Source organism: Drosophila takahashii, chromosome X (assembly GCF_030179915.1).
Source record: "Drosophila takahashii strain IR98-3 E-12201 chromosome X, DtakHiC1v2, whole genome shotgun sequence".
Lineage (NCBI taxonomy): Eukaryota > Metazoa > Arthropoda > Insecta > Diptera > Drosophilidae > Drosophila > Drosophila takahashii.
This window is the reverse complement of record NC_091683.1, coordinates 19,398,317-19,422,739: the sequence shown is the minus strand read 5'-3', so window position 1 is coordinate 19,422,739 and position 24,423 is coordinate 19,398,317. Positions and strand designations below refer to the sequence as shown.

Sequence of the window (24,423 nt, the reverse complement as noted above, 5' to 3'; positions counted from 1 at the left end):
ATAACGATTGGGGGCAGGAGGCTCAAAGCTGCCTGCTGTGAACCTTATAGCTATTTCAGTACTGTTCACACTACCTATAAATGTACTATATATATTCTATGCCTTTTTTCACAAAACAAAACATCAAGGTGTACAAATATTTACTAAATTTCCCAACCAACTGGCTATTAAAACCAAATCGTTATAAAAATTGAAACATTTTCAAAAATAAATCTTTTTTAATCTTTCCATAAGTTAAGCGGATCGTCTACTTATATTATTAGCTGGACAAAACAATTGAGGCATTTTTTTTGACATAACCACGACGAAAGAACCCAAAACAAATTCAGGTTTCTTCCATAAGTTTCCTTCACAACAAAAAGGGTGCTATTATTTTTCCTACAGCTGTGTATAGTTAGCTTGTTTTCATAAATTCCAGCTATAATTTTATTTCAGTGCCGCCAGCGGGTGTGTGTCTCCACTAGCCCAGCTGACATTTAAGCGTGACCGTTGGTGTAGCTTCAATCGCGACTCAAATCGATAACCGATAGCCTGGGAGCAACAATAATATCGCGAGCACGTGGAAATAAATATAGCGCTGAATAACAACACAAAACGCAAATTGCGAGAAATACAGAGCCAGGACAACCCAAAATGGAGGCAGAGAACATCAAGGCGGACGCATTCGAGCCGGCGAAGAGGGCGGCCAAGCGCGGGGCCACCAGTGGCGACGTGGAGATGCAGGTGGACGAGGCGACCGGAATCGAGGGTCAGTCACTGGGAACCTCGCGAGGATCAGCCCCTCCAAAGGCCAAACGGGCCCGTAGCGAGCTGCGCAAGGTGTCGGTGCCGCCGCACAGGTACTCTTCGCTGAAGGAGCACTGGATGAAGATCTTCACGCCCGTCGTGGAGCACATGAAGCTGCAGATCCGCTTCAACATGAAGGCGCGCCAGGTGGAGTTGCGCGTGGGTCCGGAGACGCCGGATATAGCTAATCTCCAGCGTGGCGCCGACTTTGTGCGCGCCTTTCTCTGCGGCTTCGAGGTGGACGATGCTCTGGCGCTGCTCCGGCTGGAGGATCTGTTCGTAGAGTCATTCGAAATTAAGGATGTGAAGACGCTGCGCGGTGACCACCAGTCAAGGGCCATTGGTCGGCTGGCCGGCAAGGGCGGACGCACCAAGTTCACCATCGAGAACGTGACCAAGACCCGCATCGTGCTGGCCGACAGCAAGATCCACATCCTCGGCAGCTACCAGAACATCCAGCTGGCTCGCCGGGCGGTCTGCAATCTGATCCTGGGATCGCCGCCCAGCAAGGTGTACGGCAATTTGCGGGCCGTCGCCTCGCGCCTCTCGGAGCGCATGTGATTGAGTAGCTTTTTCTTTTTCTCTTTTTTTTTAGCATTAGCAATAAATAATAAATATAACTTGTATTCATACATTTACAATATACACACATATGGAATTGGAATTGGATTAACCCTACAGCTTGGTCAGGATGAGCAGCAGCAGCATGAAGAAGGTAATGGCAGCCAGTACGAGAATCACACACATCTTGCGATTCTTGCGCTGATACATCTCCGCCTTGTGCAGCTGCCGCAATCCCTCCGAGACGCGCGTCTGCGTCTGCTCCACATTGTAGTCGATGCGATCCAGGACGGTGCCCTGCTCCTGCACCATGTGCCCCAGATCCTTGAAGATGTCGTTTAGGTCGTAGATGGAACGGACTATCTTGGTCACCTCCTGCTCGCGATGCTGCGCCACCCGCGAGTTCTCCTCCTCGAAGAGGAGTAGCTGCTGCTGGGTCATCCTGCTGGCTGGCGGCCGCTGGAAGTGGTCATCTATGGCCTGGTCGTCGTCCGAAAATAGGTAGCTATTGCCAGAAACCTTTCCCTCCGCCGCTGGAGGCTGCAGGAAGTTGTCAAAGGAGTCCACAAAGTTCTCGCCCAGCTCCACGTTGGTAAAGATTTCTCCTCCGTCACTTTTATCCTCGAAATACTTCTGGGATCGCTCCTCCCTGGAGTTGAGCTGCAAAAGGTAGGCATTCTGGCTGGCCCGGAACTTGACCGTCAGCTCCTGCAGCTGGAGGAGCGCACAGTGCACCGCATTCGCGGTGAGGCACTGCTCCACCTTGCTGCCCACGCCGATGCTGGAGCGGACGCACTGGATGTGCCGGTGCGTGGAGGTGATCAGCTTGGAGACGATCTGGCTGAGCACCTCGATGTCGCACTCGTCGTCCTGCTGGTCATCGAAAGCGGGTCGCAGGAGGTGCCGCGCATGCAGCGAGCCCAGCTCATCCAGCTTGGGTTTGATCCTAACCAGAAGAGGAGGAATAATATAGAATGCAGAATGATGGGATTTAGTTTACCCACTTCGACATCGTGTACTGCGCCTCCTCGAACTTGTCCAGCCAGGCCGGCGGCGTGCCGTAGTCGTCCTGCAGCTCCAGACCCTCCTCCGCCTCCCGCACCGAGTGCTTCAGCAGGCGCTCCGCATCGCTGCCCCGCTGGAATCGCAATCGTAATCCCAATTGGGATCAGCCCAAACATATGCCAAGTCACAATCCAATTTCACCTTAGATTTATATACATTCAGCTTACCCGGTCGTCGTAGTGACTCCGGTTCTTGGACGCATTGTTGCGCATGATGACAAACACCTCCGTCAGGTTGCGCGACGTCATCCTGGCCCTCTGCTCCCGAATTTCTGGGGGGGATCGATACTTTTCAAACTTCTGATTGGAATCGGGTTCCTATTGGTTTTGGCTCAGCTGTGCAGTGTGACCGCCGCTCGAAATACCACGAAAAAGTAGCTGGGGACTGCTTGTCGTTCCTTCAAGTGAAGTGATTTTATTATAGATTTCATATACTAACCGAAAATTATAGAACATTATTATTTCAATATAAATCAAATATCTAGTTTTGAGACTGTAATACAGTTCAGCTGTTTTTAAAAATAACATAGCGAAAACGGAGAAAATAAAGAAAGCCAAAACCAAAATTGATCGCCTGCATATTAATATAAAAACAAAACAAAACCTTTTATAAAAGGTCCCCTTAAACATTGCATCGGTTTCCAGTAACAGAGAAAGAAAACCAAAAATTGGTTGTATTCCAAGAATTTACTGCTTTCTTAGAATATCTGGCCTCAAATAAGTTGATGATTTCCATAACTGAAACTTTAAAAAAAAAATCATATATAACAAAATTGATAACGGCAAAATAACATAAATTAAAAATAAGGAAAATTTTAATTTTTTTAAGATCACCCAGAAAATGTCATAGATTTATTTATGTTGTTTGTTATTTGTTCAAAACAGCATGTACTTTTGGTGTAGGACCATTTTTGGCCAAGTTACAGCAAAAAAACCTAAAAAAAGTTATAATTTTTGTCAAAAACTAAAGTCCCGAATTTCCAATATCATACTGTAACCAAGTTTAAAAAAATTTAAAATTAGTGAAAATTTTATTTCATTTAATTTTAAAAACTGCAATAGATTTGTTTGTTTAGGGATAAAATAAATAATGAAATCAAAAATGATGAATATAATAATAATAATAGTTGTTCCATAAAAAATTCGTTCGTTAATACATCTTTGAGTTTACTGTACTCTTCCGTTAGCCAAACAGTGACTGCAATCGAATCCAGTGACTGCGACGGGGTCACGGCTAGAAACTATCGCCCAGCGAAGCATATCGATAGTGTGGTCCTCAGTTTGCACCTCCCCCTTGATATCGATTGCCAGAGTTTTATTCCATTTAAAAATATTCCTTTGAAACTCGCCTTATATTTGCAATTGACGGGTGATTATTAAAGGAAAGTGTGATTTTCGGAGGGCTACCAAGTGCGGGAGTCGTAACTGCGGGCGAGGGAACAGAATGAGCAGTGCGGAGTGCGGATAACAACGGATAATCCTGATCCTGGAATTGGATTCCCAACGACTGCAGTTGTGCGTGTGTGTGTGTGTGCGAGTGACGACATTGACCCGCCCCCAACCACCCACCCACCTCCCACTGCCACCCCCTCGCACAGGGGAAAATGTGCCATGTTTCTAGGCTGAGTGGGGAAAAGCAGGAGAAGGAGGAGGAGGACTAGAAAAACCCACTATGTTCAACCGCCAGGCGAGCGGAGGAGCAGCTCCCGCCCAAACCACAGCCACTGCATCTTCCGGAGGAGGAGGATTCGGATTAGGAGGAGGAGCAGCTGCATCACCCGATCTCTACCTGCGCCCGCTGCCCTTCCTCGACGCCAAGTGGCTGCGCGCCGATCTCATCGCCTCCCTGCGCAATTCCGCCAATGGCGCCGTGCTCTGGAATCACCTCATCCAGGACTGCGAACTGGTCTCCTCGCCCACGCCGCCCCTGCTGAATGCGCGGGGCCAACTATCCTACCTGGGCGACGACGGGAAGCACTACTGCGGCGCCCAGCAGCTCAAGTGCTCCTGCTGCCAGCCGGACTACTGTGGCCCGCTCTCCGCCTGCAATTGCGATGGCTGTCGTCCCCTGGACTCGGATACGGCCATCAAGAAGCTAACCAGCCAGGCGGCAGCCCAGCAGGCCACCGATGCCGTGCTCAGTGGCTGGCTCTGGAGTCTGCCGCCCACGCAGCAGGCCAGGCTGGAGTGCCAGCGCTCCATGATCGCCGAGCTGCAGGAGCTGGCGCTGCGGGCGGCTGGGAACTGCCTGTCCGCCCAGCATCTTCGCCAGCAGCTCTTTGTCTACGAGCGGTATTTCGTGGCGCTGAAAAGGGAGAGGGAAAGGGAGCGCCAACCCAGCAACAGCACTCCAGCGGTGGCTAGCAGCAGCAGCACCACCACCATTGTGGAGCCACAGCCGCCGGCGGAGCAGCCCTCGGAGCACGGAGCCCTTGGTTTGGCAAGGGTGGCCACGCGGGCGGCTTTAAACTTTAGCTTTGCCTTCCTGCGACGCGCCTGGCGTTCCGGCGAGGATACGGAAATGTGCAGCGAGCTGCTCAGCGAGGCGCTGGCTTCTTTGCAGGAGCTGCCCGAGGCCACGCTCTTCGAGGCGGCCGTGGTCTCCTCGCTCTGGCTGGAGGTGATGGAGCGCTCCATCAAGTTCCTGCGCCTGGTGGCGCTGGGCGATCCCATGGGTGGAAGATGCACTGCTCCCCTGAACGATAGGCACACCGCTTTGTGCCTTCTCCTCGAGCTCGGTGTGCAAAAGGGCACGCTGGCCGCCACTCTCGAGTGCGTCGTCCTGCTGCTGATGCTCTGGGAGAAGGATCGCGCGGGCAACGACAATAGGGACATGCCGCGCAAGACGGGCGCTCCGCTGCAGCGCATCCTCCTGCGCTATCAGAGGATTGGAGCGAACGTCAAGGGAGCAGGCATGGCGGGCGGAGAACCTGCGCCGGTGGCCAGTGCCACGGAGACCTTCCTGCGCTTTCTTTCGCTGCCCAAGAGCAGTGCGGCCATTGTGGATCTGCGTCGCGCCGCCGTCGTCATCATTTCGCATTTGGACCGCCTGGTGCAGCCGCTGATGCCGCGCTGCCTGCTGCGCAATGGTGGTGGCCAGGCTACCGCCTCCTCCACAGCTTCGTCCTCAGCTCCACAGCAGCGCATCTACGCACTGGGCTGGCCCTCGCTGTCCAAGGATCAGCAGGGATTCAGCGCCGAACCGACGCTCAGCTGGAGCGGAGAGGCTACGTCCGTGCCGCTGCTCAGCTGCCGCTTTCAGGTGAAGCAGGTGGCCTGCTGCGAGAGCCAGCTGCTCATCCTCAGTCAGGAGGGCAAGCTGCACACCTGGCGACTGGCCAAGCCGGAGGCGGAGCCCCTGCCCCTCGAGGAGGTCGCCCACGAGGTCTTCATCAGCATCGCCGGCCACTGCGAGGGGCGACACTTCCTGGCCATCGACAGCAACCGTAAGTGGAACGATCCTAAATATTATTTACCCTATATCCAATACGCATTGAAATAGTTTAAAGATAAAAGGATAAAAGAAAATCCCTGTCTGAAATATTGTATAACTATTCATTAGAAGGCCACTTTTAAGTTATTTTGATCAAATTTATTTCAAATATTTATCTAAAGTTTATCATAGGAACTTAACTTATTTAAAAATAAATACAAAGTTAGAAATGTTAATTCTGTTCATTAGAAATTCACCTTTTTTCATGTTGATAGGGACTTCTGATTATTGTATTAACATTATTATGAAAGCCACTCTAAAACTATTCATGAATGTTTATTCTGTTTATAAGGAAAGCATTCTTTTTCATGTAGATAAGGGTTTCTGATTATAAATGTTTGAAATATTGTATAAACATTCTTTTGAAAGGCATTGTAAAACCATTTTTAACATATGGTTTTTACAAATATTTATAGAACGTTAAGAATTTTAAGGGTTAATTTAAAAGAAATATAAAGTCTGAAATGTTGATTATTTTTATAGGAAAAATCACTTTTTTCATATTTATAGAACGTTAGGCATTTTCAAAGTTAGCACCTTTATTTATTTAAAAAGAAACACAAACTGTTGATTTTTTTTTATAAGGAAATAACTCTTTTTCATTTTGATAACTGTTACAAGTGTTTGAAATATTGTATTATCATTCACTTAAAAACCATTGTAAAACTATTTAAAAAATTTTTTTTTAGTAGAACGTTAAGTGTTTTGACAGTTAGCACTTTAATTTACCTCAAAAGAAACAAAATATTATAAATTTTAATTATTTTTATAGATAAATCACTATTTTTCATGTTGATAAGGACTTTCGATTACTCTCGAACGCAAAATGTAGCATGCTTTTTAGCGTTAGCAAACTAAAAAAACCCCTTTTCCTTTCATCTTATGATGCAATACAGCTAATCCCGATCTCCCTGATCCCTTTCAGACAACGCCTACTCCTGGGGCACTGGCGAGGATCACCGTTTGGGCCACGGCGACACGCATGCCCGGGCGGTGCCCACCAAGATCGCTGCCCTGGAGCAGCACTGCGTGCAGTCCGTTTACTGTGGCTGCTCCTACAGTGCGGCCATCACGTGCGGCGGCAACCTGCTCACCTGGGGCCGCGGCACCTACGCTCGTCTGGGCCACGGGAACAGCGACGATCGCTGTTTGCCCACGCTGGTGGCGGCCCTGGCCGAGCACATGGTGGTGGACGTGGCCCTGGGCAGTGGCGATGCCCATTCGCTGGCCCTCACCTCCAAGGGATTGGTGTTCGCCTGGGGCGATGGTGACTATGGCAAGCTGGGCAATGGCAATTGCAATGGAAGCCTGCAGCCAATTCTCGTGGAATCTCTGCCCCGCGTGCAGCGCATCTTTGCGGGCTCCCAGTTCTCGGTGGCGCTGAGCAGCGAGGGTCAGCTATTCACCTGGGGCAAGGCCACCTGCCTGGGCCACCAGCTGGTGGAGCGCAGTGTCCAGGGCTGCAGTGTTCCGCGTCTCGTCAGCAGTTTGCAGGTGAGTTGTCTGCTTTGTTATCCTGTGATTTTATCTGACTTTCCTAACTCTTTTTTTCAGCACAAACGCATTGTGGACGTGGCCGTGGGTGTGGCCCATTGTCTGGCGCTCTCCAGCAGCGGCGAAGTCTTCGGCTGGGGACGCAACGATAGCCAGCAGATCTGTCCAGCCTCCGTGTCCAGCGAACCCCTGTTGCGTACGCCCATTCTGGTTGCCCTGCCCACGCTCCCCGCCAGCGGAATCGCCTGCACCAGCGCCCAAAGTCTAGTGTGGACCCAGAGCTCCCAGCAGGGTGTTCCACTGCGTGCCCCCTTTGTGATTGACCTGGGCGAGCCCACCTTCCGCCTGCTGGACCAATTGCTGAGCATGTGCAGCAGCCAAGACAACAGGCAGACTCCCAACCAGGAGAGCGAATGCATCGCCGTCGCCTGCCTTAATCTGATCCGCCTGCAGCTGCTCGCGCTCATCGCCAACGGAGTGGAGCCGCGCCAGGTGGGCCTCGCCAGCGGGAGTCGCCTCCTCGGCAGCCTCAAGACGCGTGTGCTCGGTTTGGCAGGCGGGAGCCAAGTGCTGCGCACAATCCAAGTGGCCGCTCAACAGGCTCTGCAGGTAGGTAGCTTATATACCCTTGCAGATCATTATTATTAATTTGGAAATTACAAAATGTTCAATTTCCTTCCTACGGAGGCTATAAAATAATATTCTGAATATTCTATAAAAATTCTGAAGTTAATAGTATACTCAAAAAAGCATTAAATATAGATTTACTACAATCTAACTTTTAGCTGCTGTCGCATAATTTTGGCATTAATTTTTGATCCTTCCTATGGCAGCTATATAATATAGCCGTTAAATGTTGTTTTAATTAATTCAAAATTTAGAAATGTCAAAGAAAATTTAATTTGAAAGTCAACAATATTTAAATAATAATATTCTTAAAAGTAGAAAGTAATATGTAAACAAGAAAGGCCACCCGAAGCTTATAAACCCTTGCAGATAATTATTGTTATACTATAAACAAAAAAAAAAGTTAAATTTAGATTTACTTGCTTATATCTTACAACAATCTAAATTTTAGCTGATTTCGTATAATTTTGGCATTTCCATTTAATTGTTCGACCGTTCCTATGGCAGCTATATGATATAGTAATCAGATTTTTTAAAATATTTTATTCGAAATTCAAAAATATTTAAATAGTAATATTCCCAAGAGAAGAAAGTAATATTTCAAAAAACACCGAAGCTAGAATTTTTTTTACGGTTTTTTTCCTATGAGAACTATAGGATATAGTTGTCCGATCCGGCTCGCTCCGACTTATATACTACCTGCAATAGAAAGAAGACTTTTGGGAAAGCTTTATCCCGGTAGCTTAAAAACGGAGAGACTAGTTTGCGTGGAAACATACGGACAGACGAACGGACAAACGGACATGGCTAGATCGACTCGTCTAGTTATGCTATTCATTTCTTTTTTTTAATATAAAATTTTATTTAGACGTTGATCAACCAAATAAATGCTGATCAAGAATATACAAACTTCTGACTAAAATAATAATAACCTCTACAAGGTTATAACTAGATGAATTACACATAAAACGCTATTTTTCCTTTTTTTTTCTATTTAAACCAGGACGGTTGGAGTGTCCTACTGCCCACTGCAGCGGAGCGCGCCCAGACCCTCACCTCGCTGCTGCCCTCGGAGCCCGGACAGGCGTCCTCCGCGGGCCACCGCTTCATGACGGACCTCCTGGTCAGCTCCCTGATGGCCGAGGGCGGCTTGGAGTCGGCCCTGCAACACGCCATCCGCCTGGAGAGCAGCTCCTGCTCGGCGGACTGCGGCGACGGTGTGCATTTGCCCCTGCTGCAGTTGATCACGCGACTGCTGGGCAACAATGCGGCTCTCTCGCAGACGCGACTCTCGCCCACGTTGGGCAAGCAGCAGGAGAAGGAGGAGGAGGAGCAGCGCGACCAGCAGCAGCATCACCAGGAGCCGAGCACCAGTCCCAGTCTCAGTCTGCTGCATCGCTTTCAGCGCCTGCTGCTGGCCCACATCCACCAGGCGGAGCCCGAGGAGGAGACCACCGGGGCGGAGGCTCTGCTGCTGCAATACCTGCACGCCCTGATCCCCGCCTGCGTCGGCACGCTGCAGAAGGCCCACGAATTGGCGCTGCAGTGCCGCGAGCCGGGCGACCATTCCCTCAGCCACCAGGTGGGCCACCTGGGCCGCGTCCTACAGGCGGACATCTCGGATGCCCTGCTGCACGAGCTGCTCGTGGGCCTGGTGCTGCTCAAGCGCGATCGTCCCCAGTGTCTGGGCGGCCTGCGTTGGGCGCGCCTCTTCCTGCCCCTGCTGCGCGTGTTGGACCGACTCAATCGGGCGCTCGGCGAGGGAGAGCTGCGCGACGGCGACGACATGGGCTGGCCCGGCATCATCTGTCGCGGCGGGCCCAAGGGCGGTCCGCCGCCCGCCGATCCCGAGACGCACTATGTGCGCCGCGCGGACATGGAGAATCTTCTGCTCGACGGCAGTCGCTGCATCATCCTGGCCGGCTACGTGTGCGATCTGAGTGGATACAAGTGAGTAAAGATGCTTCTTTATACCCTTGGAGATCAGTCAATCTAGCCATGTCCGTATGTCCGTCCGTCTGTCCGTATGTTTCTACGCATACTAGTCTCTCAGTTTTGAAGCTATCGGGATGAAACTTTACCAAAAGTCTTATATCTATTGCAGCTAGTATATAAGTCGGAGCGAGCCGGATCGAACAACTATATCTTATAGCTCCCATAGGAAAGATCGGAAAGATAATCGAAAAAAAAATATTAATTTCCATATTTGTTGGCATATAACCTTCTACTTTTGGGAATTACATTATTTTGATAGTTCTGAATTTCGAATATAATTTTATATTATATTATATTCCCATAGGAATAATCGGAAAAAAATGTAAACAAATTATGTCTTGGATGTTTTTGACATATTACCTTCTACTTTTGGGAATACCACTTTTTATTTAATTCTGAATTTTGAATTTAATTTTATTTACATAGGACGACTATATCAAATAGCGGCCATAGGAAGGATAGAAATATAATAGGAAATAAATTATAGCTCCGTTGGTTTTTATTGTATTCTCTGGTATAATGACTCTTTTTAAATATTTCCGTAATTTTATATCATATAGCTGCCATAGGAACGATCGGAAAATTAATGAGAAATTATAGAAAATTTAACATTTTTGAAATTTGTATTTTTTTATATTAACAAAATTAAATCAAGTATACAATACTAAATCTTATGAATTCTATGAGTACTAGCTAACGGGCTGTAATCTGTAAATTAATAGGAATGATCTGCAAGGGTATATAATCTTTCTTTCTTGTTTACTCCAATCTTTATTAATTTATATGTTATTTTTTGCAGCTGCGAGTCGGAGACACTGCGTACCCTTTTGGACTCTGGATTGGGCAAGGATCTCACCGCCGAGATGAGCGGCCAGGTGCACAGGAGCGCCATGGAGCACATCCTGCAGCACCACAAGCTGGGCAAGTACATGGCTCAGGCGAGCAACGAGGAGAAGGTAAGATTACACCTTAAAGTAGATTTGAATTCCTTGACTTACGATGATATCTCTCCCATTATTTCATTTAGACATCGTCTCCCGGACCCAGTCGCCTCACCCACTTCAGCTCGGAGTGCGTTTTGGCGCAGCTTCTCGGCCTGGTGGCCAACCTGATGTGCAGCGGACCCGCTCTTCAGCCGGCGGAGCTTCAGTGCCGCCAGTTGGACAAGTCCAGCCTGCTAAGCGGTGGCTTACAGCTCCTCCAGCCGAGCAATCCCTTCGACGAGGAGAAGGGCGAGGCGCGCAGCAGCCACAGCTGCCACAGCACGGCGGGCAACACGCCCACGGAGCAGCCGCCTCCGCTGCCCCTGCAGCAGCAATTAAATCCGGGGAGAGGGAAATCCCAGTTGCAGCAGCGAGCGGATGCGTTTATCGCCAGCCTGGCGGAGGCACGAATCACGGAGCCACCGGTGGCCGCTTGGCTTTCGCTTACGGAGCGCTACTGCAAGGCGCACAACTTGATGTGGCACCAGGAGTTCGCCACCGAGCATCCCGTCCAGGAGCTGGAGCGCCTGCTGAGCGCTGTGCTCATTCGTCACCAGTATCTCGGCGGCCTGGTGCTGAGTGCTCTGGAGACAACGGAATCCCTGCCGCCGCGGCAGCTGGGCGAGATCATTCGGCTGGTGCATCAGGCCAAATGGTCGGTGGTTCGCACGCGGCAGCAGCTGAACCGCAGCTACAAGGAGGTCTGTGCCCCCATCCTCGAGCGACTGCGCTTTCTTCTCTACGAGGTGCGACCGGCCATCAGTCCGCAACAGCGTGGTTTGCGTCGCCTGCCCATTTTGCAGCGTCCGCCGCGCTTTCGCCTGCTGGTGCGTCGTCTCCTGCAGGAATTGCGCTCCTCGCGGCAGCCTGCGAAGCCGGAGGATCTAGTGAATGCCTCGATTCAACAGGAGCAGGAGAAGAAGCCGCTGGCCAAGCAGCTGGAGCTGGAGGAGGAGGAGACGCTGCTGCGGCGGCTCAACGAGCGGCAGTTGCATGGCGAGGGGGAGCTAGATGCGGTGCTCATGCAGGACATTGTGGACTTTGCCCTGCAGGACAGCTGCGATGTGGAGACGGCGAGACGAGCAATGTACTGCCAAATGCAGCGATACCAGTTGCGTTTGGCCGGGCTTCAGCTTGTCCAGCAGCTGCTCGAGTTGCATGGCCTTTTGGATGCGGCGCAGTACAGTCTGCTCAATGGTTTCCTGGGGCTCCACTTGAAATCTGGAGGATCAGTTAACTCCGGCAGCTCTCTCCACGTTCTTGGCCAGCTAAACATGATAAGTGCCTACCAGAAGGCCCGGCTTTTGCTCGCCCAGGCACGCGTCCTCGACTGGGCAGTGCGGGAGCTGCGCCGGCTGGTCAACCAGGAGCAGCAGGGACATGCCCGCGGCAAGGATAGCACCAATCTGGGCACCTATGTGCTCCTCAAGCGACTGCCACGTGCCCGCTTCCTTCTCAGCGTCTTTGGACTGCTCGCCAAGGAACTGGGACCCAACGAACTGGGCCTGCTCATCAACTCCGGACTGCTGGGCACTGTTTTGGGATTGCTGGCGCAAACAGGCGGCGAGGGAGCGAGCGGCGGCCAAATGCACGGCGAACTAAGCATCCTGTACGAGGATAGCGTGCTCAAGCAAAAGTCCAGCAAGGCGCAGCTCAGTGGTCCCGATCTGGCCAAGCTGATGAAGATCGGCACGCGGATTGTGCGCGGAGCGGACTGGAAGTGGGGCGACCAGGATGGCAATCCGCCCGGCGAGGGACGCATCATCAGCGAGGTGGGCGAAGATGGGTAAGTGATTCAGATAACCCCTGATTGAGATTTTCCAATAGAGCCCTGCATGAATGGATTCAATGCATTTTTTGTTTTATATGAATAAATGAATTAGAATTTTGAGTTTAATAGAATTAAATGAATTTGAATTTTTAGTTTAATAGAATTGAATAAATTTGAATTTTGAGTTTAATAGAATTGAATAAATTTGAATTTCGAGTTTAATAGAATTGAATAAATTTGAATTTTGAGTTTAATAAAATTGAATAAATTTGAATTTTGAGTTTAATAGAATTGAATGATTGAATGGCATAAATTCCGAAATAATTCAAACGACAATTTCTTTAGAAGAAGAAAGGGTCATCATTTTGTTATTAAATCTTATTAAATTAAATTTTATTTACTATGCAGCTAACATTGATTTGTTAAAAATTTTCCACTTCTTGTCCTTAAAAGATTCATTCAATTCGAAATTATAACCATTAAGTTGGTTGATCAACGCCATAAATAAAAATATGCTATATAAGAACTAAATCAATTCGAAATGAATTAGAAAAACATTCAATTTATTTCACATATAATTGAATTAAACAAATCAGAAATTTCATGGCATACTATGATAAAACAGAAATTGAATGAAATTTAATTTCCAACTTATTCTCTCGATTTTCCGGTAGCTGGGTCCGCGTGGAATGGTACACGGGAGCCACCAACTCGTATCGCATGGGCAAGGAGGGTCAGTACGATCTCCAGCTGGCGGACAGTGCGCTCAATGTGGCCTCGCCCACGGAACCGGAACGGGAGGACGTGGCCGGCAGTGAATCCTCGCCGAGCAGCGATTCGCATCCCTCGAAATTGTTGCGCCACTGTGCCGCCAAACTGCTGCAGATCTTGGCCGTGGGCACGGGACTACACGGTGCCCAGCTGGACAAGCATGCGCTGCGCGGGATGACCAGCATGTTCCGAGCCATCATCTACCCCAAGCCAACCATGTCTAATATCTCTCATTCGCTGGGCTGGCTGAATCTCGGCTTTATTCGGGCTATTTCGGGTGAGTACTGGTAATAAGTAGACCTCGGATTTTTCATATTTGCATATTTTTATAGGATAAAGATAGATCAATTCCGAAAACACCAAAGTTCGTTTCGATAAAAATATAGTTTAAAATTAATATATATTTTTTTGCATATTTACATTAAATGCATATGCATAAAATATGCAAAGTAAAATAAACTCAACTATTCAAGATTGATTATTTAATAGCCAACCTAATTTAACCGAAGAAAATGGTTTGTTCCTTTTCGTCATTTCTGAGATATCTAATTTTTTCCCAAATTTAAGGAAACCCTATTTATATTTCCAACGAGTAGGCGAGAAGGGGGTAACAATAGTAAAAGGGGCAGAATAGTTTTAGGCCCTATCGGCCAAACTGCTCGTTTAAATTGCTTAGAATACCAGAGGGCTACATTAAAATTTTGAGCCTCCAGTTGTTCGCATATTTTGCATATTTTATCCATATATTTTTTGCATATATTTTGCAAATTTCCAATATGCATCCGAATTTATTACATTTGAAAAATATGAGACCTACCTAGAAATTTTGGTAAAAATCGGCCCGAAAATTAACAAATATGCAAAATCCGAGGTCTAGTAATAAGGATTTGAATTCCTAAACCCACTCTGCATATATTTAGCATATTTTTCATATATTTTGCATATTTTATGCATTTATTTTTTTTCATATTTTCGATATGCATCCAAATTTATTACATTTGAAAAATATGACCGCTACCTAGAAATTTCGGTAAAAATCGGACCGAAAATGGACAAATATGCAAAATATTTTTACTAATAAAAATTTGGTTTCCTAAACCCACTCTGTATTTCTTTTAAAGGTGACTGCCCACGCCTTTGCCTGGAGCTCAGCACCCCCAACTGGCTGAGCCACTACCTTTCGCTGCTGGAGCAGCCGGCGGGCAGCGAGGCGGGTGTCTACCGGCAGCTCCACTGCCTGCGCCTGCTGCAGTTCATCCTGGCCATGTGGGGCGTCGAGGAGGAGCCGCGAATGCCTGCCCTAGTGCATCAACTATTTGCCACCCTCGGGCGCATTGCACTCCATTGTCCCGGCGATGCCAGTCTGCTGCCCACTTCGGAGGGCAAGGCCCGCGTCCTGCTGACCGCCTCGCATTCGGGCAGCGTGGCGGAGGAACTGGTTGCCCTGCTGCGTCGCCTGCACACGCTGCCCACCTGGAATCCGGTGATTAACTCGTTTCTCGCCCAGAAACTCTGCGTGGCCGCCGAACTGCTGGCGGAGCAATCGCCGCTGGACAGCGAACAGGTTTTCGTGCTCGGAGTCCTTGGTGCCATGGGTGGCCATGATTTGCGGCCGCGTGTAGGACTCCATTGCTTCCACGAGGGCAGCCACATGGTGATAGCCAGCTTCACGCCCAAGGGACGTTGTTTGCTGGCGCCAGGAGGCGTTGGTTCATCGGGCTTGGGATTCGTGAAGGTGCCGCTCCCCGCGCTAATGCCCCATTTGGATCACAGCGTCTTCAGTTTGAGCCGCCTGCCGATGAATGAGATGCTGCTGAACGCCTGGACGGTGTTGCTCTATGGTCCAGCCCAGGAACTCCGGGATCTGCCCAGTAGTCCCGATGGTCGCTTGGATTTAACCCTATTGCGGGCGCAGCAACTGCAGCTGGCTGTGCTGCACACGAATGGAGTACTATATCGCCACCAGGTGGCCCTGCGTCGAATTCTCAAGCAAAGGGCTCCGGGGATGATTTATGCAGCCGGCGAGGAGCAGCAGAAGTCGGAATCCCAGGAGCAGGAACCGCAGGAACAACAGCTTTCGGCTGCCCAGGAATCGCAGCTACTGATACAGTGCATCCTCTTGCGAGCCACTCAGGCATCACCAGTAAAAGCCTGCTATAGCTACATGGATTTGGCCACGGCTGCCCTGAATTGCATCCAATCGCTGGCCACCCAGGCGCATCAGGAGATCAGCGAGGGAAGCTGCAATCTACCCTCTAATCCACATCCCATGGCTACACCACCGCAACCCACGATGGTTCACGGCGTTCCCGTTTACAATGTGGCCAAGAAGGAGCAGAAACCATTGGATCCCCCAGCGGAAACCAAATCCAAGTGGCCGGCGGCAGCCACAGATGCTCAGCTCATCAACCAGATAATGGAAATGGGCTTCACCCGTCGCACCGTGGAGTTTGCCCTCAAGCAGCTGTCGCTGCAGGCGGAGATTATGCCCACCCCAGAGCAAATAGTCCAATGGATACTCGAGCATCCGGATGTGTGTGCGAATACGATTGAAGAGGATGCTCCCTCGCATGATCCCGAAGCGGATTCGGATTGTGATTGCCCCAGTTCCGAGTCCAGCAGCTCCTCCTCCGCCTCCTCGGACACCGTGGAGGGTGCACCAGTGGCCACCCCACCTGTGAAATTCGAATCTCGCAAGGATTTCCAGACCGCCGATCTCTATGCCTTATATGTACGCGGTTTAGTGCGTCCTGGGATGACGGTGCGCTGCTGCCGCGACTTCGAGGAGATCAAGCAGGGCGACATGGGCACCGTGCTCATCGTGGACACCGAGGGTCTGCACGATCTCAATGTGCAGGTGGACTGGCGCAATCACGGCAGCACCTATTGGGTTTGCTTCGTGCACATTGAACTGGTGGAGGCGGCACAGGCTGCCCATCAGCCACGCCCACCGCCAATTGCGGTGGGAGCGAGGGTCAAGCTACGCACCTCCTCGCTGCGCTACGGAATGCTCTGCCAGATGCGAAGGAATCAGGGAGCGGCCACTGGAGTGGTGACCTCGGTGAGGAGCAAGCAGCTCACGGTGGATTTTCCCGAACTGCTTAATTGGCAGGGTCACATCAACGAGGTGGAACTGGTTACCCCTTTGATGGCCACGAATCTCGCTCCTTTGGGAGCTGCAGAATCACCCAGCGATCTTATCGAGGACTGGTCCCGCTGCATCCGCTCGCTGACCGTCAGTTCCAACGAGGCGGCGGCCAAGCATCTCCTAAACGGAAGCAATCAGCCTTGGCAGAGCTGCTCCACGGGACCCTGTCGCCATTGGATACGCCTGGAGCTGCACGACCGCATCCTGGTTCATAGTCTCACCCTAAAAGTCAGTCCCGAGGATCACTCGCACATGCCGTCGCTGCTGGAGATTCGCGTGGGTGAGTGTGTGGATAGTTTGAAGGAATACACCTGGATCCCAGTGCCAGCGGGCGCCAGTAAAGTGCTCCTCATGCAGCAGGTGCCCACCTACTATCCCTGGGTGGAGGTGGTGGTCAAGCAGTGCCAGAACAACGGCATCCAGTGCAAGATTCATGGCCTGAAGTTCGTGGGACGCCGCCAGCAGCCGGATCTTCAGCATATCCTGGCCAACGCACAGTTTCTGGCCAGTGAATATAGTGGAGGAGCAGCTGGAACAGCGGGATCCCTAAGCAATCATAATTTAGAGCCCGCTGAACAGGATCTGCCCTGCACCGTGATGGTCTGGGGCCTCAACGACAAGGAGCAGCTGGGCGGGCTGAAGGGATCCAAGGTCAAAGTGCCCACCTTCTCGCAGACCATCAGTCGTTTGCGACCCATCCACATAGCTGGGGGATCCAAAAGCCTCTTCATCGTGAGCCAGGATGGCAAGGTCTATGCCTGCGGCGAGGGAACCAATGGACGTCTGGGCCTGGGAGTCACCCACAATGTTCCACTGCCTCACCAGCTGCCGGTGCTGCATCAGTATGTGGTTAAGAAGGTGGCTGTGCACTCGGGAGGCAAGCATGCCCTCGCCTTGACCCTGGATGGAAAGGTCTTCTCGTGGGGCGAGGGCGAGGATGGCAAGCTGGGCCACGGCAATCGGACGACGCTGGACAAGCCACGCCTCGTGGAATCCCTGCGAGCCAAGAAAATCCGCGATGTGGCCTGCGGCTCCTCGCATTCGGCGGCCATCAGCAGCCAGGGAGAGCTCTACACCTGGGGATTGGGTGAGTACGGTCGTCTGGGACATGGAGACAATGCCACCCAGTTGAAACCCAAGTTAGTGGCTGCCCTCGCGGGACGTCGCGTCATCCAGGTGGCCTGCGGCAGTCGGGATGCTCAGACTTTGGCCCTAACTGAAGATGGAGCTGTGTACTCCTGGGGAGATGGCGACTTTGGCAAGCTGGGACGCGGCGGCAGCGAGGGATCGGACACTCCACACGAGATAGAAAGGCTCTCGGGGATCGGCGTGGTGCAGATCGAGTGCGGAGCCCAGTTTAGCTTGGCTTTGACGCGAGCTGGAGAGGTTTGGACCTGGGGCAAGGGCGACTACTATCGCTTGGGACACGGCGGAGATCAGCATGTGCGCAAGCCGCAACCCATTGGAGGATTAAGAGGCAGGAGAGTCATCCACGTGGCCGTGGGAGCCCTCCATTGCCTGGCTGTCACGGATGCCGGACAGGTTTACGCCTGGGGCGACAACGATCACGGACAGCAGGGCAGCGGAAATACGTTTGTGAACAAGAAGCCCGCCTTGGTCATCGGACTAGATGCAGTTTTCGTGAACCGCGTGGCCTGCGGGAGCTCGCATTCCATCGCCTGGGGTCTGCCGAATGCCTCGCTGGATGAGGAGAAGCGCGGACCAGTGCCCTTTGGCAGCACAAGGGATCCTCTCGGAGGAAGCAGCCTGGGAATCTACGAGGCGGAAACTGTCCAGGCGGTAAAACAGGAGGGGAAGCCCCTGAATCTCTGCAGCCTGAGTGAGAGCCTCGCCTTGGAGACGCCTGCTGCCAGGCAGGCTGCTTTGGGTCATGTCCTGCGCGCCATGAGCATCCTGCAGGCGCGACAGCTCATCGTGGCTGCGTTGACCAGTCACAGCAAGGTGAACTACAAGGAAAGAGGAGGAGGGGGAGTCCCAGGAGCAGAGGAAGATCAACTAGGCGGCGGAGCAGCCATCGTAGGAGGAGCAGCTCTCCAGGAGGGAGGCGGTGAAGCGCCCGCTGATGCCGCAGATGCTGCCCTCCAAGAGCAAAGTCCCGAGGCGGCGATAGAAGCACCAGGATTACCCACCCTACCCGCCGGGCCACTGAGCGCCTTCCAGAGCTTGACGGGATCCCTGTCCATTTCAGGATCCCTTTCGAGCAGCGCCTTGCCACAGCACAAGCACTCGAGGATGTCGGCCAGCGCCATGTCCGTGATGGCGGCCACCATGACGCAGCAGGAGGAGATGCTCAGCCATCACTGCCATGGCCTGGATGACTTTGGCGGGCTGCTGGGCGAGCCGGAGGCCAAGAGCCTGGTGGAGCTGCTTAAACTAGCAGTGTGTGGAAGATGTGGACCTCCCAGCACCGCTCAGACGATAGGCGATACACTGATCTCCCTGGGCGCTGGAGCACCGCCTGTAGCAGCCATGCTGCTGGAAACCTGCATCACGGAACTGGAGGATCTCTGCACCTCGAGACATTGCCTGGGCAAGCTACCCAAACCGGTGATGCAGGAGAGCAGCCATCCGTATGTGGATAATGTGAATGTCACGGGAGTGGTTCGCATACCAGGAGCCGAGATGCTGCGCCTGGAATTCGACAGCCAGTGCAGCACGGAGAAGCGCAACGATCCGTTGGTCATCATGGATGGAACTGGAAGAGTGCTGGCCATGCGATCTGGACGGGAGTTTGCCCACTGGGCGCCGGAAATTCGAGTGCCTGGCGACGAGCTGCGCTGGAAGTTCTCATCGGACAGCTCGGTGAACGGATGGGGCTGGCGCTTCTGGGTGCACGCCATCATGCCGGCGGCGACGCTGGGCGAGAGTGGCTCGGATAGGGCAGTCTTATCCCAACCCTCGATGGCGCTGGTCATGTCGCTTTTGGATTCCCGCCTGGCTCCTCGCCAACCGAGTGTTTTACTCCGATTAGCCTCCGCTTTGGCCGCCTGCTCGCAACTGGGAGCTTTGACCACGGCTCAGAGGATCTGGTCGCTGCGCAAGCTGCATGGTGTGCTGCTCCTGGAACAGGCACCTCGTCCGCAGGATCCCGCGCTCTCCTCGCTCCTCCAACCGCTCATCCCGGAGCTGCTGCGGCAGTACGAGTACGAGGAGCCGCAGGTGCGCGGCGGCATTCACCTGATGCACTCGGATTACTTCAAAACCCTGGCCGCCTTGGCCTGCGACATGCAGCTGGATGTTGGGCTGCCCAACTCCTCCTCCGCTGGAGCCACCGGAGATGTGCACAAGTGGGCCTGGTTCAAGAGGTACTGCATTGCCGTGCGAGTGGCCCAATCCCTCATCCGGAGAACTGATTTACCAAGAGCCTTTTGCCTGGAGGTGCGCAAGAAATTCGCCGAAATGCTGCCCAATCATAATCCCCATACGGGTGGCCAATCCCCGGGAGCCTCCATGCTCAACTCGGCCACCTCGCTGTCCTCCAGCACGGCGAGCAATGTGTCGCCGCCACCGAGTGACCAGCAGGAGCTGCACTGCCAGTTGGAGTCCGCCAGCACCCTTCTCCACGAGGATCACTCCCTGTTCCAGGCGCCGCACGACGCCCAGCTGCTGCAGTGGCTCAATAGGAGGCCCGATGATTGGGCTCTCAGCTGGGGAGGAGCCAGCACCATCTACGGATGGGGCCACAACCATCGCGGCCAGCTGGGCGGACTGGAGGGCAGTAGGATTAAAACGCCCACGCCCTGCGAGGCGCTCAGCCTGCTGCGTCCTGTCCAGCTGGCTGGAGGAGAACAGTCCCTGTTTGCGGTGACACCAGATGGAAAGCTCTTTGCCACGGGCTACGGATCCGGCGGACGACTGGGCGTCGGGGGAAGCGACAGCTGGGCGATACCCACTCTGCTAGGATCCCTTCAGCATGTTTTCGTCAAGAAGGTGGCCGTGAATTCAGGCGGCAAGCATTGTTTGGCCTTAACCACCGAGGGAGAGGTTTATGCCTGGGGCGAAGGCGAAGATGGCAAGCTCGGACATGGCAACCGGATGAGCTACGATCGCCCGAAGCTAGTGGAGCATCTCAATGGCATGAGCGTGGCGGATATTGCCTGTGGCAGTGCCCATTCGGCGGCCATCACCGCCAGCGGTCATGTGCTCACCTGGGGCAAGGGACGCTACGGTCGCCTGGGACACGGTGACTCGGAGGATCAACTGAGGCCCAAACTGGTGGAAGCCTTGCTAGGCTATCGAGCCATCGATATAGCCTGTGGTTCAGGCGACGCCCAGACGCTGTGCATCACGGACGACGACAACGTTTGGAGCTGGGGCGACGGCGACTACGGGAAGCTGGGACGCGGCGGCAGCGATGGCTGCAAGTTGCCCTACAAGATTGAGAGTCTCGCTGGGCTAGGAGTAGTCAAAGTGGAGTGCGGCTCGCAGTTCTCGGTGGCCCTGACCAAATCCGGAGCTGTGTACACCTGGGGCAAGGGCGACTTCCATCGGCTGGGCCACGGATCCGTTGACCATGTGCGGCGGCCCAAGAAGGTGGCCGCGCTGCAGGGCAAGAAGATCATCTCGATAGCCACCGGTTCGCTGCACTGCGTCGCCTGCAGTGATTCCGGGGAGGTGTACACCTGGGGCGACAACGACGAGGGACAACTGGGCGATGGCACCGTGACGGCCATCCAAAGACCAAGACTAGTGGCCGCCCTGCAGGGCAAGCACATTGTGAAGGTCACCTGCGGATCGGCGCATACGTTGGCCTTGTCCACTTCGCAGCTCAGCGAGCGACTGCGTCCGCTGCCCAATCCTCCGCTGGAATATGATTTGGTAAGGGATCTGGCGCCGGAGGCCCTGCACGCCCGCCTCATCCTGCTGCATCACTTCTCCGAGTTGGTTTGCCCCTGCCTGGCCATGCTGCCCATTGCCGGGGATTTGAGTTTGGGCGCTCTCAAGGATGTGCTGGTCTACAACATCAAGGAGGCGGCCTTCCGCAAGGTCATCCAGACGACAATGGTGCGGGACAAGCAGCATGGACCGGTGATCGAGCTGAATCGCATCCAGGTGAAGCGATCGCGCAGCAGATGCAATGGATTGGCCGGCGTGGATGGGATGAAGAGCGTCTTCGGGCAGATGGTGCAGAAGCTGCCGCTGCTCACCCAGGAGGCACTTGCTCTACCGCATCGCGTGTGGAAGGTCAAGTTTGTGGGCGAGAGCGTGGACGATTGTGGCGGCGGGTACAGCGAATCCATCGCCGAGATGTGCGATGAGCTGCAGAACGGAAGTGTGCCGCTGCTGATCAACACGCCCAATGGACGCGGCGAGGCGGGCGCCAATCGCGACTGCTTCCTGCTGGATCCCACCTTGTCCTCGGTGCTCCAGATGAACATGTTCCGCTTCCTGGGCGTCCTCATGGGCATCGCCGTGCGCACCGGATCGCCGCTGAGCATCAAGTGAGTTTTTCCTGCCTTTAAATGTAGAAAATCTAATATTCTATTATAAGTTATACGATTTGTTACCTGCCATCCTGTTATGCATTCAAGTTATTTGTTCCTATTTGTACTATACGTTTTTAAGCCATTAATTTGGCTGATCAATTTAAAATTATATAGGTTACACTAAAAAAAAAAAACTAATACTCTTACCCTTTTTTAGCTTGGCGGAGCCCGTTTGGCGTCAGCTGACCGGCGAGATCCTGCGGCCCACCGATCTCACCGAGGTCGATCGTGACTATGTGGCCGGTTTGCTCTGCATCCGCAACATGGACGACGACCCCAAGCTGTTCAACACTTTGGAGCTGCCCTTCTCCACGTCCTCGGCCCGCGGCCACGAGGTGCCGCTGTCCACGCGCTACACGCACATCTCGCCCAGAAATCGATCGGAGTACGTCCGGCTGGCCCTCGGCTTTCGGCTGCACGAGTTCGACGAGCAGGTGAAGGCCGTGCGGGATGGTATGTCCAAGGTGATTCCAGTGCCTTTGCTATCGCTCTTCTCCGCCGCCGAGCTGCAGGCGATGGTCTGCGGCTCGCCGGACATTCCGCTGGGCCTGCTCAAGTCGGTGGCCACCTACAAGGGCTTCGATCCTAGCTCCGCCCTGGTCACCTGGTTCTGGGAGGTGATGGAGGAGTTCACGAATCAGGTGAGATGATTGCGGGAATATCTTGTCCTGAAGAAGTCGCGGTTAAGAGTTATTATCTTAGAAGAAGAAAAAAAAAAAAAAACGCGAATTCTTTAGACGAGGGTTTTTATTTAAGATACAGCCTTCGCTTCTTTACTAACGAAAAACATTTAAAAGATAGCGTTATATGAAATGACTTCGGGAATATCTTGTTCTGAGTCGCGGTTGATAGTTATTATCTTAGAATTAAAAAACGCGAATTCTTCAGACGAGGATTTTCATTTAAGTTTAAGCCTTTGCTCCTTTACTAACCACTTTAAACAAATTAAGTTTAAAAAGCATTCAAAAGAACCTTTACTTATAATTTATGTAATTTTCAGGAGCGCTCCCTATTCCTACGCTTCGTCTGGGGTCGCACCCGCTTGCCGCGCACCATTGCCGACTTCCGAGGCCGCGACTTTGTGCTGCAAGTGCTCGAGAAGAATCCGCCTGACCACTTCCTGCCCGAGAGCTACACCTGCTTCTTTCTGCTTAAGATGCCCCGCTACTCGTGCAAGGTGAGTACTTTACAAGATTGTCATTAAAAGATACCGAAAGTAATGAAACATGAATTTATTTTAGCTCGTGCTTCTGGAGAAGCTCAAGTATGCCATTCACTTCTGCAAGAGCATTGACACCGACGAGTATGCACGCGTGGCCATGGGCGAACCCACCGAGGCGACCGGCAGCGAGGACAACAGCGACCTGGAGTCGGTGGCCAGCCACGAGGGCTGAACCGAGCCCACTGTCCAAGGAGCCCATCCTGCCTGACCTGAACAACTGGAGGAACTGGAGTAAATGGAACAACTGAGTAACCGAACAAACGAAGCAAGAAAACTGGCGAATCTCCCAGCAGTTTATGATCCTCACCCACTAGAATAACACGAAGATTTCAAGTTAAACCCACTCACGCGACACGTACACATATATACACGTATAAACATATATTTTAAATTAGCACTTGAATCTGAGCAGGACGACGAATCGAGCGAAAAAGAGAGAGAGGGCATGTGAGGCGGAGAAAGAGAGAGAGATAGAAAGATAGAGTTAGAAGTAGATAGACGGCGAGCGAACGAAAGGAATAACGATCGGTCGATCGCGTAATGAAACCAAAAAGCAAAGCGTTAAAGTTATTTCCATAATATATTATATATACATATAAATTTAAATATAAATGTTAGTTGAAGTCCACTCATAATTATACACAAGGCTTAAACGTTAGACGCAATCCAATCCAATCCATTCCCATCCATCCCGAGTCCAAAACCCTGCCCAAAAAAACAGTTAATAAGCTAATTGATATTGATAACCCCCCAGAAACACAAAGGGGCTGAATTCGTTTCTAATGATGATCTATTCAAAAGTTAGATGCGCCCTCCAAGCGCCGCAAAGAAAGCTATCTGAACTAAACTGAAGCTAAATAAAATACTATGAAAAGCAAATGGCGTGACTTATTAATTCAAAGTGAAGTCCACCCGGGGGCGCCAAAAAATGTTAATTTATCTAAATTCCATTAAAATGGATGAAGATTATTAAGCAAAAACTCTTTTTTATATTTATTTTA

The 24,423-nt window shown here is 51.8% G+C and overlaps 3 protein-coding genes across 3 annotated transcripts; 2 read left to right on the top strand and 1 right to left on the bottom strand.

Annotated features, from left to right (window-relative positions):
- The first annotated feature begins 507 nt into the window (after positions 1-507).
- Positions 508-1,418, top strand: l(1)G0004 (lethal (1) G0004). The gene has a single exon (XM_017141496.3). The coding sequence runs from the start codon at positions 634-636 to the stop codon at positions 1,345-1,347; it is 714 nt and encodes a 237-aa protein (XP_016996985.2). The 5' UTR covers positions 508-633; the 3' UTR covers positions 1,348-1,418.
- Positions 1,419-1,430: 12 nt separating this feature from the next.
- Positions 1,431-2,755, bottom strand: Syx16 (syntaxin 16). Its single transcript, XM_017141495.3, has 3 exons — positions 2,580-2,755; positions 2,352-2,485; positions 1,431-2,293 (listed from the first exon to the last, which is right to left on the bottom strand). Exons 1-3 carry the CDS (start codon positions 2,658-2,660, stop codon positions 1,462-1,464), a joined length of 1,047 nt encoding a protein of 348 aa, XP_016996984.2. The 5' UTR covers positions 2,661-2,755; the 3' UTR covers positions 1,431-1,461.
- Positions 2,756-3,704: 949 nt separating this feature from the next.
- Positions 3,705-24,336, top strand: HERC2 (E3 ubiquitin-protein ligase HERC2). The gene is made up of 11 exons (XM_017141440.3): positions 3,705-5,857; positions 6,830-7,398; positions 7,459-8,007; positions 9,029-9,975; positions 10,820-10,976; positions 11,048-12,789; positions 13,449-13,822; positions 14,667-22,155; positions 22,358-22,841; positions 23,201-23,377; positions 23,442-24,336. The coding sequence occupies exons 1-11, from the start codon at positions 4,084-4,086 to the stop codon at positions 23,592-23,594; spliced, it is 14,415 nt and encodes a 4,804-aa protein (XP_016996929.2). The 5' UTR covers positions 3,705-4,083; the 3' UTR covers positions 23,595-24,336.
- The last annotated feature ends 87 nt before the right edge of the window (positions 24,337-24,423 follow it).

Coding starts and splice junctions, on each gene's coding strand:
- HERC2 (XM_017141440.3), top strand. CDS start 4,084: ATGTTCAACCGCCAGGCGAGCGGAGGAGCAGCTCCCGCCCAAACCACA. Junction 7,399..7,458: donor GTCTCGTCAGCAGTTTGCAG/GTGAGTTGTCTG, acceptor TCTTTTTTTCAG/CACAAACGCATTGTGGACGT. Junction 22,156..22,357: donor GGATCGCCGCTGAGCATCAA/GTGAGTTTTTCC, acceptor ACCCTTTTTTAG/CTTGGCGGAGCCCGTTTGGC.
- Syx16 (XM_017141495.3), bottom strand. CDS start 2,660: ATGACGTCGCGCAACCTGACGGAGGTGTTTGTCATCATGCGCAACAAT. Junction 2,486..2,579: donor GGAGTCACTACGACGACCGG/GTAAGCTGAATG, acceptor TTGCGATTCCAG/CGGGGCAGCGATGCGGAGCG. Junction 2,294..2,351: donor GCGCAGTACACGATGTCGAA/GTGGGTAAACTA, acceptor TCTTCTGGTTAG/GATCAAACCCAAGCTGGATG.